The sequence below is a fragment of the Trichechus manatus genome, unplaced genomic scaffold (genome assembly GCF_000243295.1).
Source record: "Trichechus manatus latirostris isolate Lorelei unplaced genomic scaffold, TriManLat1.0 scaffold00022, whole genome shotgun sequence".
Classification (NCBI taxonomy): Eukaryota; Metazoa; Chordata; class Mammalia; order Sirenia; family Trichechidae; genus Trichechus; species Trichechus manatus.
The window spans coordinates 17948461-17969585 of NW_004443958.1; the positions used below are offsets into that span (position 1 = coordinate 17948461).

The window sequence follows — 21125 nt, forward strand, 5'->3', positions numbered from 1 at the left end:
CTATCATCCTCCATACTGAATGTTGACTCTATAGGGGCAAGACTTTGGCCAGCGTTTCTGCAGAGCCTAGGACAATCTAGGCACATTGTAGGCACTCAGTGCTATGGTAGAGTGAATGTACACAGTGTTGTGAGGATTGCATGAAGTTATTATGTAAAGAGTTTGCCACTGGGCCTGGCACGTGACAAGTGCTCCATACATGGCAGATATTATGGACTATTCCATTGTGTTGAGTCTCTGTTTACTTGACCCTCTTTCACACTCGCTTGTAAGCCTCTCAAGGTCAGGGACCAGGTCTTGTTTATCTTTGCTTCCCCATGCACCTTGTAAACGAGAGGTGGTCATTAAGGGTTTTTGATTGAGGAGAACCTCAAATAGTGTCTTTGATCTGGTGCATTCAAAGACCAATAAAACCATCCTTGTTCTAAAAAAAATTAAACCTTTTTATTAGTATATTTATTTTATATATAAAAGAAATACAAAAAAAGAAACACAAAGAAAATGCTTTTATGGCAAATCGGATTTGTCGGTGCCTTCAGCTTGGGCTCCGGGCTCAGGCCCACTGGGAGTTAACAAAGTCCGCCGGTTGTAATGGGCCTTGATGATCCCCGTGTTGTTGTTCTCGCTGAGTATCTGCTTCTGCCTTTGCCTGTTGAGGGACTGCACGAGCCCCAGGACGACCGCGGCCAAGGAGTACTGCCCAGGCAGTCTTCTTGGGGGCAGGATGAATGGGTTGGGTTGGACTCTTCCCAGGAGAAAGTACGTTTTGATTTTTCCTTCCTGTTCACTGATGCCCTTCACGTAGATCTCCCCTCGGTAGTCGAAGGCAAAGCCCTGGTCTTTCAGGATGAGATAGGTCTCCTCTGGGACTTGGATCCTGCCGCTGACCCCTGTGCTGTCCATTCGGCTCGCCAGGTTCACGGTTTTGCCCCAAATGTCATACTGGGGTTTCTTAGCGCCGATAACACCAGCGACCACTGAGCCATGGCTGATGCCTGCAAGTGAACCAAAGCACCAGGAGGTAAAAGAGAGAAGAGGGACATTGTCAGGGCTGGCTGGACCCCTACCTGAGATAGTTATTAAGTGATCTGCAGATACAGGTTCAAATCCTGCCTTTGTCACTTATTGGGTGTGTGAGCTGGGTAAGTTACTGAACCTATTTGGACCTCACTTTTCCCATCTGCAAAGTGGAAATAATAAAAGGAAGATTAAATGAGACAGTAGTAGAGTAGTTGGCATAGCACCTGACAGCCATGAGTGCTCACTAAGACACAATTATTCTTCTCGCATGGACAATGGCTTATGTGCCCATGGGATGGACAGAGCCCTGGAGTTGGGGCCCTGGGATCTTTTCCTGCCTCTGCTGTCCGTGCTGAGAGCTTGGGCAGAACTTGTCCTTCTCTGGTTTAGCTCAGGTCCTCAGCATCATTCCCCAGCTCATAGCAATAGGCTCCCGCCAGGCCTTCAGGCCTCCCTGTCACCCACCTTGTCCTCCTGCAGCCCATCTTCCCAAGGGATCTTTCTGAAATGCACACCTCATCAAGTTACAACCCACTTACACATCTGACTGAGCTCCTTTGGCCTCAAGGATAAAGCCCTAAGCCAGCTGCCATCCAGTTGACTCTGACTCATGGCAACCCCATGTGTGCAGAGTAGAATCGCTTCATAGAGTTTTCAAGGCTGTGACCTTTTGGAAGCAGACCACCAGGCCTTTCTTCTGAAGTGCCTCTGGGTGGGTTCGAACAGCTAACCTTTGGGTTAGTAGTTGAGTGCTTAACTCTTTGTGCCATTCAGGGACTCCTAGAATAAAGCCCCTCAGAATCACAATGCAGGCGTTCTCACATCTGGCTCTTGCCTAATCTGTCAGCCTTGTTCATCACCCCCGTCTCCCCGACCCGGCACTATATCCACACTGAACTTCTGAGTTTCCCTAACCTGATGGTGGTGTCCCGTCTTTGTGCCTTTGTCTCTGCCTGGACCATTGTTTCCTCCCAACCCCATAGTTTTTTCGCAAATGCTTTTTAAGACAGCTTAAATGTCTCTTCCTCTTCTCTTCTCGGAGTGAAAATGTGTCACCAAACATGTTAGTGGGCAGGTATGTCTCCCTCTAACCAACTTAGGGTTTCTCCATTCTCCATTTCCACCTTCTACAAACATTGACCAGGCACTTGCTATGTGCCAGGCACTGTCCTAGTCATTGGGGATATGGTGGGAAAGGAAACACACAGCCCTGGCCCTCATGGAGCTTACATTCTATCATGGCGAGACAGAAAATAACTGAAAAATTACATGTACTACGATACTGGAGCCCTGGCGGTGAAGTGGGTAAGAGCTCGGCTGCTAACCAAAAGGTTGGCAGTTCAAATCCACCGGCGGCTCCTTGGAAACCCTGTGGGGCAGTTCTACACCGTCCTATAGGGTCGCTATGAGTTGGAATCGACTTGACTGCCTAAAACAGCAACAACAACATGATAGTGGTGATGATAAAGGCTATAAAGAAATATAATCAAAGTAAAGGGATAGGGAAAGATGGGAGCGGGCGGATTTTGGAGTTGGGTGGTTTGGAAAGGCCTTTCTGAGCAGAGATCTGAAGGAAGTGAGGGGATGAGCCGTGCAGATAGCTGGGGAAGATCGTTCTAGGCAGAGGGAAGAGATACACACACACACGCACACACACATGCACACTCACGCACACACATGCACACACACACACGTGCACATATTTAAGATATAATTGACTGTAAAGTTTGAAAAACAGATTTCTGCAGAATGCATGGGAATCACAACAGTGGTTAGCCCTTTAAAATTTGCAGAGCACTTTTATAGCTATTTTCCCATTTGATTCTCATATTACTACTGTGATTGCTAGTTTTATGTGTCAACTTGACTAGGTTCTGGTTCCCAGTTGTTTGGTCGAACACTAGTCTAGATCTTGCTGCAAAGGATGTTGCTGTGAAGGTATTTTGTAGATGTGGTTGACATTTACAATCAGCTGACCCTAAGTAAAGGCTATTACCCTTGATCATGTGAGTGGGCCTCATAAATCAGCTGAAGGCCTTAAGAGCAAAACCTGAGGTTTCCAGGAGAGGAAGGAATTCTGCCCCGACACTCAGACATAGAGTTCCTGCTGAACTTGCCAGCCTCCTGACCTGCCCTACAAATTCTGGACTCAAGATTGCAACATCAGCTTTGGCCCGAGTTTCCAGCCTGCTGGCCTGTCTTCCAAATTTCAGCCCAACAATTGCATGAGCCAGCTCCTTAAAATAAATCTCTTTTCATATATATTTATGTATCAACATAATTTATAAATATCTAAATATATTATATATACATTTTATCTGTCTATCCATCCATCCATCCTTCCATCCATCCATCTATCTACCTACCTACCTATCTGTCTGGTGGTGCAGTGGTTAAGCGCTTGGCTGCTAACCAGAAGGTCTTCAGTTCGAACCTACCAGCTGCTCTGTGGGAGAAAGATGTGGCAGTCTGCTTCTGTAAAGATTTACAGCTCTAGAAACCCTATGGGGCAGTTCTACTCTGTCCTATGGGGTCACAATGAGTCGGAATCAACTTGACAGCAATGAGTATCTCTGTCTGTCTAGATGTCTATGTGTATATATTTCCATCCTGTTGGTTCTGTTTCTCTGAGAATGCTGACTGATACAACTATTATGAGGGAGGTAATCAGGGGAGGTAATAATAGAATGCCCAGTTTACACATAAGGAAACTGAGACTCAGAGGGTTTAAACCACTCACCCGATGTCATTCAGTCGATTAGAGAAGACCCCAAACACAAACGGAGATGCCCAGTCCAGCCAGGAAACTGTCTACCCCCCGAGATGAATGGCCTGTGCCAGCAGAATACCATAGCACTGCAAGGGTCCGCTCTGATCCTGGCCACATCTCCAGAGCTCACTGAGAATACCCCTTTGTCCAGGGCCAAAGTCCTGCTTTTTATTTGTGGTTCAATTGTGCCGTCAATAATTTCAGAAAGAGCATGTAGAGTCGATGGAAAGATGTGGGAAAAGGCCCTGAATGACTTGTCTGTAGATCAAAAACATAAAATATAACTTCCTTTGTTCCAATCAACAAAGGCACGTGGCATTCCTTAGATCTGACAAGCCTGACTTTGGTATTTCTTGACCCCTTTTTCTTGAAAGCTCCTAAGGGGGGACCAAATAAAGTAAAATTGCACATTAGCCAGCAGATGACTAAAATATGTGCCTTGTGCAAAAGGTGTCCTAGAATGCACCCTAGCAGCCAGAGAGTCATTAGTCTCAGAGTCAGGGAGCTGCCATTGGGCTGGGTGATCTTAGGCCAGTTAGGATCCTTCTCTGGGCCTGAGTTTACCCATCTAAGATGTGAGAATGTGGACCAGTGCAGGGGTTTGCAGACTGCTTTGTGAGGCCCTTGAGGCTCAGCAGAGATGCTGAAGGAATCGACACATTATACCAATTATTAAGGGTTACCATTAGCATTGCTAGGATTGCTTTGCACAGGAGGGGTGAGCTGTGTGGCCTGGTGAAAGGCGATAAGGCTCTCTGCCTGTCCCGGCTCACACAGTATCTGACATCCTCAGGAGTGGAATGCTGCTTTTGCCTTGAGGTATTACTGGAAGAACCTGAGAGCAATACATTAACCACCAGCGCTGGCTGGCACAGAACTCAGTTAAATGATTGGTTGCTTACCTACCTCACTCACCAGGACGCAGATGGGTGACATACTGGATAAGTGAGCTGGCAAAGAGGGTAACTATGGTCTACTATTTGTATTTCTGCACATGCCAGTATCCTTCCCTTGCGCCCAGCATCTTGGATGGGGGGAAGCCCAGAAAAGCCTGAGCTGACCCTGACCCTGTTTCTGTCCCTGTTCCGGCTCAGGGATGGATTACCCAATAAGCAAGGTACACACAGGCTTACTTGTGCTTACTTACTAATCTGTAGTGCACAATTTCACCTGTTTTTCACCACCTCAAAGATGTGGTACAACCCATATGAAATTATGTGCTACAGATTAGTAAGTAAGCACAAGTAAGCCCGTGTGTACCTTGCTTACTGTAAACTGGTGCATACTGTGTTTACTGGTTAATCTGCCCTTATTCCAGCCACGTGAATTCTACTGCATTTTGCAGGAAAAGCTCCCTGGCTTGATGCCCAGAGCATGGGGGTCTGATGGGGCAAGGACAGCCAGCCCCGTGGGGGTGCCACACGTGTTTGTGGGTTAGAGCTGGTGGTCCAGCTGCTACTCACCGATCCGCAGCTCGAAGTTGTTGAACGAATGCTTGTTGATCTCCTGTATGCTTTCGGACAGGGCGAGAGAGAAGTCGGCCAGGGCACACAGATGATCCCACTTGTCTTCACATTGCTGGGGCGAAAGTAAGAGAAGAGTGCATTTAACAGGGCGAGTATTAACACTCTGCAGAGGGGCCTGCTTCATCTACCTGCCCACCCTGGAGGAAAACAACCACGCGTATGAGCCACTGCGGACTCAAGCCATCAGCATCCCAGAAATCTGGGGTAACATGAGGTTTGCTTAAAAGGGGATAGTATGTGTGGCAGGGCTGGATTAACCAGTAAGCACTGTAGGCACTGGCTTATAGTAAGTTTATAGCAATCTGTAGAGCACAATTTCACCTGGGTTTCACCACAGCATACTTAGGTGAAATTGTACACTATAGATTAGTAAGTAAACACAATTAAGCCCGTGTATACCTTGCTTATTGGGTAACCGGTCCCTGCTGTGGGGTCATTATATTCCTTTCTCCACACCTACACTTATGCATTCAGGTCAACCCATCATGAAGCCCTGAGTATGCCCACTAGTGTGTGCATGCGTGTGCATGTTCAAGAGCACGCACGCCTGCGTTTGTATGTGCAGCTTTTCCAATCCTGGAACTACACCCATTTACTTCGAAGCGCTCACAGTGTCTGCCTCAGACGTTTGCTCCTGAAACACCTGAGGGAAATGCAGTTATTCACCATCTGAGAAACTCTGGATAAACCTTTGTCCCTCTCTGAGCCTCCCTTTCCTCATCTATAAAATGGGCATAAGCTTACTTGCCTTGCCTACCATACAGGAAACAAATGAGTTTGTGTATATGAGAGATCTTGTGTCACTATAGAGTAGAGGTTGGCAAACCTTTTCAATAAAGGGTCAGATATTAAGTATTGTAGGCTTTCTGTTTCTGCCCCGACTATTCAATACTGCCATTGTAGCTTGAAATGAGCCATAGACAAAATACAAATGAATGGGCGTGGCTGTGTTCCAATAAAACTTTATTTAGTATAGAGTACCAGACACATATACCCAATTACTAGCATGTGTTTCTTCCCAGGTAGTCACTCTTGGGGTCTTTTAGGTTTTTAGTTGGGAAGAAAGTGAAGGGATAATGAGAAGAAATTAATGAAAATTCCATTTCACCCTGTAATTTAGGCTCATATTCATTTATTGAGGACCTACTAGATGCAAGGCTTTGTATGGGCAGCATGACATTATCTCAGGTAATTCACCCACTAACCCCGGAAACAAACAAACAAACAAAAAAACCCAAACCCGTCGCCATCGAGTCGATTCTGACTCATAGTGACCCTATAGGACATAGTAGAACTGCCCCATATGGTTTCCAAGGAGCAACTGGTGGATTCCAACTGCCAGCCTTTTGGTTAGCAGCCAAGCTCTTAACCACTGAACCACCAGGGTTCCTGGAAGGTAGATATAAACGTCCCCATTAACACCAATGCCTGGCACACAGTCAACACACAGTAAAGTGGGAGCTATCACTATTATTATATACTACTTTTGGAGGAAGAAATGATGAAGTAAAAGAGCTGAACAGAAGATTTCAAAGGGCAGCTTGAGAAGACAAAGTAGAATATTATAATGAAATGTGCAAAGACCTTCAGTTAGAAAACCAAAAGGGAAGAACATGCTCAGCATTTCTCAATCTGAAAGAACTGAAGAAACAATTCAGCCCCTGAATTGCAATTTTGAAGGATTCTATGGACACAATATTAAATGATGCAGGAAGCATCAAAGGTAGATGGAAGTACACAGAGTCACTGTGCCCAAAAGAATTGGTCGATGTTTGACCATTTCAAGAAGTAGCATATGATCAAGAACCGATGGTACTGAAGGAAGAAGTCCAAGCTGCACTGAAGGCATTGGCGAAAAACAAGGCTGCAGGAATTGACGGAATACCAATTGAGACGTTTCAACAAACCGATGCAGTGCTGGAGGTGCTCACTTGCTATGCCAAGAAATTTGGAAGACAGCTACCTGGCCAACAGACCAGAAGAGATCCACATTTGTGCCTACTCCAAAGAAAGGTGATCCAACTGAATGCAGAAATTATCGAACAATATCAGTAATATCACATGCAAGTAAAATTTTGCTGAAGATTATCCAAAATTGGTTGCAGCAGTACATCGGCAGGGAACTGCCAGAAATTCAAGCTGGATTCAGAAGAGGATATGGAACGAGGGATATCATTGCTGATGTCAGATGGATCTTGGCTGAAAGCAGATAATACCAGAAAGATGTTTACCTGTGTTTTATTGACTATGCAAAGGCATTGGATTGTGTGGATCATAACAAATTATGGATAACATTGCGAAGAATGGGAATTCCAGAACACTTAATTGTGCTCCTGCAGAACCTGTACATAGACCAAGAGGCAGCCATTTGAACAGAGCAAGGGGATATTGCATGGTTTAAAATCAGTAAAGGTGTGTGTCAGGGTTGCATCCTTTCACTGTACTTATTCAATCTGTATGCTGAGCAAATAATCTGAGAAGCTGGACTATATGAAGAAGAATGTGTCATCAGGATTGGTGGAAGACTCACTTACAACCTGCATTGTGCAGATGATACAACCTTGCTTGCTGAAAGCGAAGAGGACTTGAAGCACTTACTGAAGAAGGCTGAAGACTACAGCCTTCAGTACGGATTAGACCTCAATGTAAAGAGAACAAAAATCCTCACAACTGGACCAATAAGCAACATCAGGATAAATGGAGAAAAGATCGATGTTGTCAAGGATTTTATTTTACTTGGATCCACAGTCAACACCCATGGAAACAGCAGTCAGGAAAATCAAACGACATCTTGCCTTGGGCAAATCTGTTGCAAAAGACTTCTTTAAAGTGTTAAAAAGCAAACAGGTCACTTTGAGGACTAAGCCATGATATTTTCAATTGCCTCATTTGCATGCGAAAGCTGGACAATGAATGAGAAAGACCGAAGAAGAACTGATGCCTTTGAATTATGGTGTTGGCGAAGAATACTGAATGTACCATGGACGGCCAGAAGAAGGAACAAATGTCTCTTGGAAGAAATACAGCCAGAGTGCTCCTTAGAAGCAAGGATGGCCAGACTTCATCTCATGTAGTTTTGACGCTTTATCAGGAGGGACCAGTCCCTGGAGAAGGACATCATGCTTGGTAAAGCAAGGGGTCTGCTAAAAAAAGGAAGACCCTCGATGAGAGGGACTGACACAGTGGCCGCAACAATGGGCTCAAACATAACAATGATTGCGAGGATGGCGCAGGACTGGGCAGTGTTTCATTCTGTTGTATATAGGGTTGCGATGAGTCAGAACCGACTCAACAGCACCTAACGACAACAGCCACCTTGGGAGGAGAAATCAAAACTAAGAATAAGGGGCCAATGTCAGGGATTTAGTAACACCCGCAAGTAAATCATAATCTGGGTGTTTCTTGGCACGGATTTTGTTCATCCAGTGAGCAGTGAGGTTCAGAATGAACTCTAGAAGTTTCTCAATCATAAAGAAGCATCATTTCATCCAGTCATCTCTACTTACCTGGGAAGCAAATATTCGTTACACAACTGGAATATCCAGTTCATCAGATTTTCTCCCCACTGTCCCCAAGCCTCCTGGTGATAGAGGCCTCACTGCCTTCAGCAACCTAACAAGAGTGAGGCTCCTGCCACAGGCGTGGCTTAGTCCACAGAGTCCTTTACCTGCTTTTCAGGTGACAGGCCTGACACTGCCATGTAGGTGCTGCCAATGGTCTTGATTTTTTCAATGTCTTGAAACCGGTCCTCGCCAAGCAACTGAAAGAGCCCCAGGCAACAATGTTAGTCTTGGAGTTTGAACTTCTGGCAGGCTAGGCTCCTGAGAATGGGCCCTGGCTCACCACGAAGATGTACCTCGGACTGGCTTAGCATCCATGAGGTAGCTGCTTTTCTCTCTGAGACTCATATATTGGAGCAGTCAACATGTATTTAATGAGCATCTATTAAGTGCCAGGTTCCAACCTGAGTGACCAGAAAGATACTCTTTAGGGAGTAGGTCTGTTTCTGTGAATCTCTGAAATAAAAAGAGCTATCTCATTGGTTAAAGAAGAAATCACAAATGTTCCCAAGTCCATCAAGAAAACTTTATGGCTTTACTTGCAAAACGTTTCTAGAATCTTACAACTGATCACCATTTCCCTGCCAGCACTCTGGTCCAGGCCACCATTATCTTTCACCTGGGCTATGGCAACGGCCTGCCTTCTTCTGCTCTTGCCCCGGCATGTCCAGCGTGGCAGCCTGAGTGAGCCCATTCAGATGTAAGTCAGACCCTGCCCTCCCACTGGCTTCCTGCTCCACCCAAGGTCAAGGCCAGAGTCCTTACAATGAGCCGCACAGCCTGCCATACACTGTCTCCTTTACTCACTCCTCTCCAGCCACATTTGACTTCTTTGCTGGCCCTGGAACAAGCCAGGCCCATTTCTTCCCCAGGACTTTTGCACTGGCTGTTTCCCTTGTTGGAATCCTCTTCCCCTCAGAGCGTAGGCCCTTGTGTGACTGCACATGTCACTTGCCCAGAAAGCCAGCCCTGGTGGAGGAGTTAGGTTTCAAACTCAAATCTCCCTGACTCCCAAGTCTAAATTCAGGCCTATCTTCCTATTATTGGCAGGTACTATTTAGATGCAACTTCTGTTTCTCCAACTCTTTGCCTTCTTTTAATACTGCAATATCCTCAGGGGCTCTGATCATCTGCGGTGGGGCAGACAGACGGGCCAGATGGAGAGAATGGGTGGGTTTCTATGGAAGAGCTTCCTATGGGCAGTCTTTCAGAATTAATCAGGAACTAAGAAAACTTTCTTGGGAAAATGGAAAACACAGGCAGGTGCTTTTGTGATTTGCACTGGGGTGTGTGTGGAAGCGTGTGTGAGACAGTACGTGTGAGTGTGTGAGTGTGTGTGTGCAAGAGAGGATGTGGGAGTGTGTGTGTGAGTGTGTGAGAAAAAGTGCATGAGAGAGAAAGTGTGTGAGTGTACAGAGAATATGTGTGAGTGTGGTGAGTGTGTGTGAGATGTGAGAGTGTGCACAAGTACGTGTGTGAGTATATGAGTATGTCAGAGAATATGTGTGTGAGTGTAACAGTGTGTGAGTGTGAGTATGAGTGTCTGATCATGCATGTGCAAGAGTGTGTGGATGTGTGTGTGTGTGTGTGTGTGTAGCTCTATCCACAGCTGAGGCGGCCTTTTGCTTCTTGAGCTAAAGTGAAGCGCTGTGCCGCCCTGGCTGGGCGTCTGCAAGTTGTGTCCAAGGTGGAAAGCGGCCGGAGCAGCCTGCAGGTTCTCAGCCTTGGGTCGTGACTGACATTGCCCTCAGATGCCATCACACAGGTTTGGTCTTCGGCCGTTAACATTTTAGCTGGGATCTCGGGAGGCCTTCAGCTGCCCCCTCTCTCCCTCCGCCTCCTTACACCTGCATCTTCCCGGCTCCTGCTGGCCGTGGGCTCATTTGGCGAGGTTCTGCACCACAGAGTGGTGGAAGGACTCTTCTTTCCTTTCTTCTTGTCAAAACCACTTGGCCAAGGGCCAATTTCAGGCCTAGGCAAAGCTGCTTCCTCCTTGGAAGTTGATTAGCAGGTAGCAAGAGGCTTCATTATTTCACTTAACATCCATGCGGCAAATTTGCCTACTATAAACCAACAGCGTCTGGGGGCGTAACATGGTCCCCAATCGGCCTTTTAGTCATTAACTAGCTGCACGGAGACTGAGACGTGAGAGGACACGTTAGTCGTTTGCTGAGGTGGGGGTGCTGGGGTGAGGAGCCCCGCCCAGGGGTGTTGCAAACACAGTCTGGAGAGTGTGCTCTGTGCAGCGTTCAGCCTTCTTCTGAGCCAAGGCAAGGGCTTTGCATGATCTCTGGTTCCTCTGGTAATTTTATCAGATCAGCCAGAAGAGCACCAGCGTTGTTAACGTGAGCTCAGCCAAGGCACAGTCCAGACGGTTCTCCAGATCCAGGGAAATAAGCAAGCCACGTCGGGGTGACCCCAGGGTCCACACAGGGAAGCTTGGGGTTGGCAAGCCAGGGAGTGATTTTTTTTTCTTCTGTTGACTACCTTCTCTTCCCAGCTCCCTCCTCCTCCCACTCTGCATCTCCTCCTCCTCGTCTTCCTCCTGCTACTCATTTCTGCCTCTCCTCTCTTTCACGTCCTGTTTCTCCTACTCCTCGCTCCCCATATCCTCCTCTCCCTCCTCCTTGTCTAAGCCCCAAGTTCTAAAGAAGACAGTCTCCCGGATCAATCCGCTTCTCTATTCGCACCTCCAACATCCTGGTTTCAATCGCCTGCGCAAACACTCATCCCTACCACTAGCAGCGCTGTCCCCTACCTCTGACTTCTGAAGACTCTAGGGTGTCTAGAGCACTTTTTGGGCACAGGATGCAAATTTAATTCAAATTTATTCATTACAATTTAAAAACACGCTGGAGAGAGCTCTTAAGAGAAGTGTGGTGCTATAGAGTTTAAAACAAAACAAAGCCTGATGTCTTAACATTTAGTCAGATTTTTAAATAGACCTGTATTTTTTATTTGCAAGTATGTCTTGCATTGCTGTAGCCCATCTTTACCTTACTACACGCCAGCTGGTTTCTGCCCACGTTAATTAATTAATTGACTGATTCCTTTATCAAATACGTCTTAGGCCATCTGTTATGAGCATCTCTTATGGGCTGGGGACCTAACAGGAAGCAAAAGAGACATGGTTTCTGTCTTCATGAAGCTATGGCCTAGCATGGAGGACAAGAATAAAAGATGTGACCAGGTAGTCTCTCTCCGGTCCCCATGCTTATGAGGCCCTCTGTCCTATTACCCTTACCACTGACTGCTTTGTCAAGAAGTGATGCCTAGTCACCCTGTCTCCCACTGGATTGTGAAGCCATAGGACAAGAAGTGATTGTGTCATATTTATCTTGACTCTCACTACCATCTCCAGCCCAACTAAAATGGCTGTTGTCGAGTTTATGGCTCCAAACCAGCACCTTGAAAAGCCATTTGAATGAGAAACAGTAGGATGCAATGACTAAAAACCAAACAGTATGGCGGACCTGGGTTCACATCTTGGCCTTGCCACTTAGTGAGGTGTGACCTGGCATAATTGGTGTCTCTGAGTCTCAGTTTTGTTATTTATAAAGTGAAGGCCTATCCCATGGGCTCGGTGTGAGTGTTAAATAAAAATGAAATGAAATGTTATGTTGAAAACAGTTAGCATTTGTGGCAGTACTTTGTAAACACTTATAGAGATTAGTAAGATGGGTCTCGGTCCCTGAGCATGGAGGCTAGCAGGGGCCATAGAACCATAAATGGGATTGTTCTGAAGGGTTCCAGGCTTTATGAAGGAAGAGTTTCTCAGAGTATACATTTTCCATTGAACAAGGGGTGATAGCATTTACCTGGGTAGACCAGGGTTTAGAAAGGCTTCACAAGTAGAGGTGATGTTTGAATTGACTCTTAAATAAGTAGGAGGTTTTCAGCCAGCAGTGGAGTCGAGGGAGAGAGGGTAGGGTAGGGATGAGGATGACATACTTTCTAGGCAGAAAGAGCAGTTATGTGGAAAAGCCAGGTTGGCTGCATGGCTTTAAGTTGTCAGGTGGTGCTGGAGAGTGGGCCAAGGGGACGTGCAGGGGAGCCAAGGCCGGAGAAGGCACAGAAACAGGTAGTGCAAGGCCTCAGGTGACCTGCTGAGGAGTTGGCAATGGGGAGCCACCGGACGGCTTCAGCCTTCAAAGGAATGAGACAAAATACTCTTGCTTCTGGTGGGGGCTGATAGTGGGATGAAGGCAGGGATAGCAGTAAGGAGATGATTGCAGTTGTCCAGGTAGGAAATAATATGGCCTGAACCAAGGCAAGGCCAGCAGAGATGGAGAGAAAGGGGCAGGTCTGAGAGTTACTAAGAAGAAACCCATAGGGCTCAGTAGTAGATGGATGCAATACGGGGGCTGAGGGAGAGGAGATTGTTTAGGATGATGTAGTAGATGCTGTTGGTGTCCCACTCAGATCCCCTTTATGGGGCCATCTTCAACGGCTGTGAGTGTTGGCTGCTGACAATGCATTGCTGTACCCTTGTTTTGAGAATTTCCCTGGGTCAGTGGAAGCCCCCTTGCTGGCAAAACCTGAGAGGTTATGCACTCCACCAGGGCAGCCCACAGCCAATGGGTGACCAGTGCAGGTGTACAAAAACTGGACTACTTTGCCTCAATATGAGACAACTCTGTGGCACCATTTATGCTCCTGAGCTCCCCGTGGGATCAGGCTAAGGCCCGACTTAAGCTGGACCCACATCTTTGCTTAGCTTCTTTTCTAGCATTATTTTCAAAGAATCACTTAGTTCCCACCGTAGGCTTAGGCAAATGGATGGACATTGGTGTCCTTCATGATGGGGGATGTGGGAGGAGAAGGCCCACTCCTGCCAAGTCTAGTAATATAGTTAAAGTGCAGCATAACTATTTCTCCTAAATGTGTGTTCTTTAAACTCATGGGACGTGGAAGAAGAAAGTACTCTCTGGAATACATTTATACTTGTACTTAGCCCTCCGACAAAATGCTCATTGATAATTTTTGCTTTGGCACTTTGAGCAGATGGAGAAACGTTCCCATCAGTGTCCACCTTCTGTGATGCCAGCCCCTGAGTAGCATTAGTGTCAGACAGGTCTCTGACCAAGGGCTGGTTGTGCCATTTGCTACCATATGACACTGGGTTAAGTTACCTAGCCTCTCTGAGGCTTACTTCCTTCATCTCTAAAATGGAAATAGCACGTATCTCATGCAGTAGCTGTGATAGTGAAATTAGATAATGCATGTCAGGGTTTATAATGCAGCCTGGCATATCTGTAAGTGCAAAAAATGGATACTGCTACAATGAACATGATTGATAACATGGTCATTGCTACAATGAATAACAATGATGATGCCCATTTGTGATTATACATTTCTGAGGCTTAGATTTACCTCATCGAAGTCAGCAATGATCTCATTCAGCAAGCGCAGGCATTCCACTCCTTGGTTATTCATTTCAGTCTGGGAGTAAAAGTCGGCAAACCCTGGGATGGAGGCGAACATCACCCCAACAGCATCATAGGATTGAGAATACAGCTCCTGGACAGAGACAAACAGAGGGAGCCAGAAGGTCAGCCGAGGTGAGGTTCTGATAATGATGATACCTGCGCATACATGCACCCACACACCTGCCCAGGTACTCACAGAGAGGACAGAGACTAGGAGCTCTGCAGGGGTCATCACCATGTCACCACCACAATCACAGTGTCATCACCATGTGGATTGGGACCATGGAAAATTCATGGTCTCCAACCTTAGCTAGCCAAGAGTTATGACTGCTCATTCTTTTGTCCTTGGTCACAGCTCCCGCTTCTGTTCTCCTCAATGGCTTGTCCAAACTCTTAGCTCTCTCCTCAACTTATTCCTCCACTGTATTCCTCTTGGTAGAAGATTGATTATCTTGTCTCTTACTTCATTGAGAAAATGTGACTATTGCTGGTGACCTACCTCTGTTTCAGTACTTACACACTTACCTACATTCTAATTTACTTTCATCTCCTTTGCTACAACTCCAGATGATGGATTTTTCTGTCTCCTGTTGAAGGTCAACACTTCTACCTGAGCTCTTGATCCCCTTTTGACTTTTTCAGGAACTTACTCCAGCAGTGATACCTTTCTTATTGCTTTCTCCTTTCCTCCTCTCCTGCTACTCCTCCTCCCCTAAGTGTTTCCCATAAGTAAAAGAATGGTGTGCCCTGCATCCTGTAGATCCCTTTGGCTATCAACCAGTTTCTCTTCATCTTTGCATTCAAAGTTCTCAAAGTAGTTTTCTCCATTGCCTGTTCCTGCTCTCTTACTGTCCACTCACATCTCAGGCTGAAATGAAATAAATCTAAAACAGGTCAGCATGCCAGTTTAAGTAGAAAATTCAATGCACAAAGGTCAATTCATATCTTACTGGACACCTGTCCTATAGCTGAAATGCTCTTTGGTTTCCAATAACTTCTTTTACCCCTTGTGACTTCAGGCCTGGGGATGGTAATAGCCTCCCACCATTGCCTATCCCGGGAGACTATCATCCCTTCTTTACCCATGTGGCTTCAATCAGGGACCCAACTGAAAAGAGGTGGCACATTCGAATGAAGAGAACTCAAGGAGCGTTAATTTACAAAGGGATTAATTAAAAAAGTGTGGGCAGATGTAGGGGAACCTTAAGAAATCCTTTAGGAACCCAGGGCTAGCAGCAGAAGAGTTATCATCAGGCTAGGTGCCAATGGATAAGAAGAGTGCAAAGGAGTGAGTTGATTTGACATTGGGGGCAGTATAACAGTAGCCTTGAAAAGAGCAGCATGGAAGGACACAGCCAGCCTTAGATGATGCCAAGGGAGAGAACCAAGGTAATAGATATCCTGCCTTCCTCACTCTCCTCCTCCCTCCCTCTGCTCACCTACCCTGTACTCCCCATCTCCACTGGTGGCCCTCAACTGGGTGCCAGAGGGCATGGGAGACCACTGATGTAGCCCTTGCTGGCCAGCCCCCCAAGCAGCACAGAGGGGGTGTGGGAATCTGGAGGGACCACACAAAAGAGCTGCAGCCCACCTGCCCACGCCTTCAGAGAGACCCCCTTCCTCCAACTCACTTCAGTCAACCCTTCTCAATGTGCCATCTGTTTTTTGGTATTTTGGGCTCAGAGAAGATAAAAACACTTTGTAAACTGGGGATGGATGGATGAATATAGAAAAGCTATTATTGTTTTGTCATCTTCCTCTGGTTGGATGAACAGGTTTAGGCTTTGTAGTGGATTCTGAGCATAAGCACCCCCCCCACCCCCTGCCCCAGCCATCTGCCAATGTGAAGACTCTGGTCTCCTCTTTGCCCAGGGAGCAATAGTCTGGCCTTTTACTTGCCCAGGCCTATCTGATTCCAAAGCCTATCTTTCTTGCACCAAGTTAAGCCACCTCTCTGTAGGGGAGAAATGATTCCCAAGACTTGTTGACTTATTAGTGTCTTTTATGTCATTTAAATGTCACCTCTTCAGAGAGGACTTCTCTGACCCCCAAACGTACCCTATTCCCGTCTTTGACTTCCTTCCACCTCAGAGAACTTATCACTACATGGCACTATGTTATATATTAATTTATTCTTTTTACTGTCTGTCTTCCCATGAAAATAGAAGCTTCATTACAGTAAGGACTTTGTTCACCATTATACCCCCGGTATCTAGAACACCTGGCACATGGTTGGCCCTCAACAGATACTTGCTGAACGAAGGGGTGAGTGAATAAATGCGTGGTAGGGCTATCACTGGGAAGAGGTAGAGAAAACAACAACGATGGCTCACATTTATTGAAAATAATAATAGCTAATACCTGTCATGCACACAAACCATGCCAAACACTGTTAAGTGCTTCATGCGGAATAATGCATGGCAATGTCATAACACTTGGATTAAGTTGGGAAGCAGTGCTCCATCTCCCTTTGTAGATGGAGAAACTGAGGTCCAGCGACGTTCATCACTTGTCACCGTCACAGGGACAGTGAGAGGAGGAGCCAGTACTGAATTTAGGATATTGAAGCACTCAGCTGCTAACCAAAATGTTGGCGGTTTGAACCCAACCAGCAGCTCCGTAGGAGAAAGACCTGGTGATCTGCTCCCGTAAAGATTACAGCCTAAAAAACCCTATGGGGGCAGTTCGACTATGTCACGTGGGGTAGCTATGAGTTAAAATCGACTTTATAGCACCTAACAACCACACATGGCCTTAACGTGTTTTACCTAATTTAGTTTTCACATCAACTTACTAAAATGGGTATTATTTCCCCCATTCATCAGATGAGGACGTGAACCCAAAGAGGTTGGGTAACCTGCCCGAGGTCACACAGCCAGTTAGTGGCAGAGATGAAATTTACGCCGGGCAGGCTCTCCAGCTGAAGATCCATTGCCTGAGATGGGCTGCCCTTGTCAGCATCCATCCAACAGCTCTTAACAAAGCCACAATGAGCAGGCTGGCTTCCAGGAATCAGTGATAGTCTGTTTGCCACCAATTATCCAGCCCGGGCATGGGCCCCAGCTGGCCTTCTCTGTGAGAAATTCCCTGCCCAGGGGTGGTGAGTGCTATTCTAAGCCAAAAGCCCAGTGGAATAGTAGAGGCTGCCAGAACCTCTGTGTGGGTGACACAGCCGGAACAGGCTGGGACAGGATGTTGCCAGGGGCAAAGCTCTGTCTACCGCCCAGTGTTTAGCTGTTGAGTCATTGCTTATCACTGCACCCCATACATGCAAGTACAGTGAGGGGCAGGACAAAGAGCACTTTGGCTTTAGATGTGTCTGGGTTTGAATTCGAGCTCATTACTCACTAGCTTTGTGATCTTGGAGCCTCAGTTTCCTCATCTATGAAATGGGAATAGTAATTCTTACCTCCTTATTACTCATAAAGGAAATCCAAGTTTCTTCAAGGCTCTTTGAGACTTGTCCCTTTGTACCTATGATACCTCTGCTCTGGCCTCTATCTTTCCTCTTAAAACACTGGGGTGCCTATGGTCTCTCCACCCCGTGCCTTGTTACTCATCATGGTGCCCAAGACAATGTGGGAGACATAGCAGATGCTAGATTAGCTGGATCGCTTAGGACTAAGCAAACATCAGAGAGTGAACAAATAAAAACGGCAGCTGAATTGACTTCACTGAGTGGCCATTAAGGCGTAATATACTATATAATATACTAAAAACAGTTTTAAGTAAAACAGCATTTTGTGAGTACCTACTATATGCCAGGCAATGTGCTAAGAGGATATATACAGATACATACACACATACATACACATGCACGTACATATATACATGCTCAGCACACACACATATATAAATACAAACATATATTACACATACACACATACGTTTATATATATTATACATATATATGCATATATCTCTCTATCTATATAGTTGTTAGCTGCCCCTGACTCATGGCTATCCCATGCCCAATGGAATGAAATGCTGCCGGGCTCTGTGCCATCCCATGATGGGTTGTGCATAGAACCACTGTGATCCATAGAGTTTTCATTAGGTGATTTTTGGAATAGATCATCAGGCCTTTCTTCCTAGTCCATCTTAGTCTGGAAGCTCCTCTGAAACCTGTTCAGCATGATAGCAACATGCAAGCCTCCGCTGACAGACAGGTGGGGTGGTGGCTGTGTGTGTAAATACATATGTGTGTGTGTGTGTGTGTGTATGGGTCCTGGTGGCATAGTGGTTAAGGGTTTGGCTTCTAACCAAGAGGTCAGCAGTTTGAATCCATCAGCTGCTCCTTGGAAACCCTGTGGGAGAGTTCTACTCTGTCCTACAGGGTTGCTATGAGTCAGAATCAACTCGACGGCAATGGGTGTTTATATATATATATACGTATATATACACACATATGTATACACATATATATATAAAACAAAACTTGTTGCTGTTGAATTGATTCCGACTCATAGTGAGCCTATAGGACAGAGTAGAACTGCCCATAGGGTTTCCAAGGAGCAGCTGGTAGATTTGAACTGCTGACCTTTTGGTTAGCAGTTGAGCTCTTAACCACTGCACCACCAGGGCTCCACATATATACACACATTTATAAATAATAGATAAACGCATGCACACATGTAAATGTTTGCCATTCCGATTCAGTCCTGCAGTGGAGATCTTACTAAATTCGCCTTACAGACTTAGAGATGAGGCACCCGAGGCCGGGGGAGCTATGCCTAATGTCACAGCGACAGCAGTTTGCAGGCCTGGCCCGTGCGCTCGCACAGTCTCCGTTCTCAGGCACTCACACGAGGACAGTGGTACTCTCCCTGAGCCAGCATCCATATGTCCATCATACACGTCCCATGCCACCCCTCTGGCTGGCCGGCCGAGCCTGGGCTCACCTCGTTGTCTCGGTCTTTCTCCAGGAAGTGGCGGGCCACGTGGCTGGGCAGGATGTTCCGGAGCATGTTCTCATTGTGTTCCCTCAGCTCCTTCATCTCGTTGATTTCCTCCTTGGCCTGCACTCGCCACAGGAAGTCCAGGCGGGCGGTGTACTCCAGCTGTGTTCACAGGAAAGAGAGAGAAGAGGCAAGTGGTCTCTCGGGGTACAGGCCGGGCACACACATCTGGGGATGTGTGGAAAGCTCTGGAGCCCTCCTCAAACGAAATAGAGCCTGATCTGAACATTTTGGGGGTGTTTTGTCAGGAGCTGGGAGATCAGTGGATGGCTAGCTCCCACAGGGCTCCCTTCCTGGCATTACCGTACTTGGGGTTTAATAATTGTTTGCGTGATTATCTCGTAATGCCTGTGTCTGCTACTAGACTATGGGTACTGTGAGGTCATGGGTCCTTCCAGTTGCTCAACACTACATCCTGATCATGTAGCAACAAGCCTGGCACATGGCAGGTGCTCCATCAGTATAGTTGACTCAACAAATAAGTTACAAACATAAACCGAGCTCACACGTCTATGGTGCTTCTTATGTGCCAGGCATTGTGCTAAGAATACGTATCCATTAACTCCTTTAATCCGTACAACAATCCTAATAGGAAGGTAGTATTAGCAATCCTCATTTTATAAGTGAGAAAATAAAAGCAAACGTGGTTAAGTAAATTGACCAAGTTCTCACAGCTTGTTAGTGAAAAAGCCAGGGTCTGACTCCAGAGCTTGAGCTCGTAAATGCTAGGCAATAATGAAGAAATAAATGAACTAGTCATGGAAAAATCATGGATTCAGTTGTCCGACAGATATTGTTTAATGTCCTAATCCCACATTTAAACACTGCAACCCTGGACAAGTGACTTCATCTCAGTTTCCTCATCTCTAAAATTGGGATGAACGCCAACCACCTTACAAGTTGGGAATGGGAATTATTTGGGCTGTTATAGATAAAGCACCTGGTTCGTAGCAAGCACTCAGTACACATCAGTTCTCTCTTGTCCTGGCTTCCCTTCTCATTTTGGAAGGCAGATAGCTTCCTTTCTAAAGAATCTCACAACCTGTTGTCACCACAGCTTTGCGACTGTCAGTATTTTAAAATCTTTAACTGCTGAAATGAACAATACGCTGCACTGATAAATGCATGGCTGTTAGGTGCCGATGAGTGGGTTCTGACTCATAGTGACCCTGTGTTCAACAGAACGAAACACTGCCTGGTCCTGCACCATCCTCACAATTGTTGCTGTGTTTGAGCCCACTGTTGCAGCTACTGTCAATCCATCTCATTGAGGGTCTTCCTCTTTTTTGCTGATGCTCTAACACATGATTAAACCCATTGCCCTCTAGTAGATTACAACTCATAGTGACCCTATAGGACAGAGTAGAACTGCCCCATAGGATTTCCAAGGAGCGGGTGGATTTGAACTGCCAATCTTTTGGTTAGCAGCCGTAGCTCTTAACCACTGTACCACCAGGGCTCAGCTGCCCTGAATTCAAGAGGTTAAAACATTCAGCTAGTTTCATTTCTCAGTAGACAGCAACAATAGAAAAAGACATAGGCATAAGGTTATTCATTCAGCACAATTTGTAATAACAAAAGCTGGAAACAACCGAATCTCCATTTCATTGGTTAAATAAACTATAGTACATACACACAATGAACATGAGAAAGTATAAAAAGGAATAAAGACTATACTTTGATAGACTGATCTCCAAGGTGGGGAAAATGTGTATAGTATGCCACCATTTATCAAAGAAGGAGGGTTATCTACCTCTCTCTACACATATCTCTAACTCTGTATCTATATTATATAATTATTTATATATATAATAAAACATATGAATATTATAGAAAATATTAGAAGCCTGTACACTAATTTT

At 46.0% G+C, this 21125-nt stretch overlaps 1 protein-coding gene across 2 annotated transcripts in view; it reads right to left on the reverse strand.

Annotated features, from left to right (window-relative positions):
* Nucleotides 1–419: 419 nt before the first annotated feature.
* Nucleotides 420–21125, reverse strand: part of ADCY8 (adenylate cyclase 8) — a 217410-nt gene continuing 196704 nt past the window's right edge. Inside the window, exons 14-18 of one of the 2 annotated variants that reach the window (XM_004373008.1) lie at nt 19207–19365; nt 14250–14396; nt 8984–9076; nt 5254–5368; nt 420–995 (exon numbers count right to left, since the gene is read on the reverse strand). In XM_004373008.1, coding sequence (XP_004373065.1) covers nt 508–995; nt 5254–5368; nt 8984–9076; nt 14250–14396; nt 19207–19365 — 1002 coding nt within the window. In that variant the 3' untranslated portion in view covers nt 420–507. The remainder of the gene's footprint in view (nt 996–5253; nt 5369–8983; nt 9077–14249; nt 14397–19206; nt 19366–21125) is intronic. The other variant, XM_012554538.1, reaches the window with a different exon arrangement.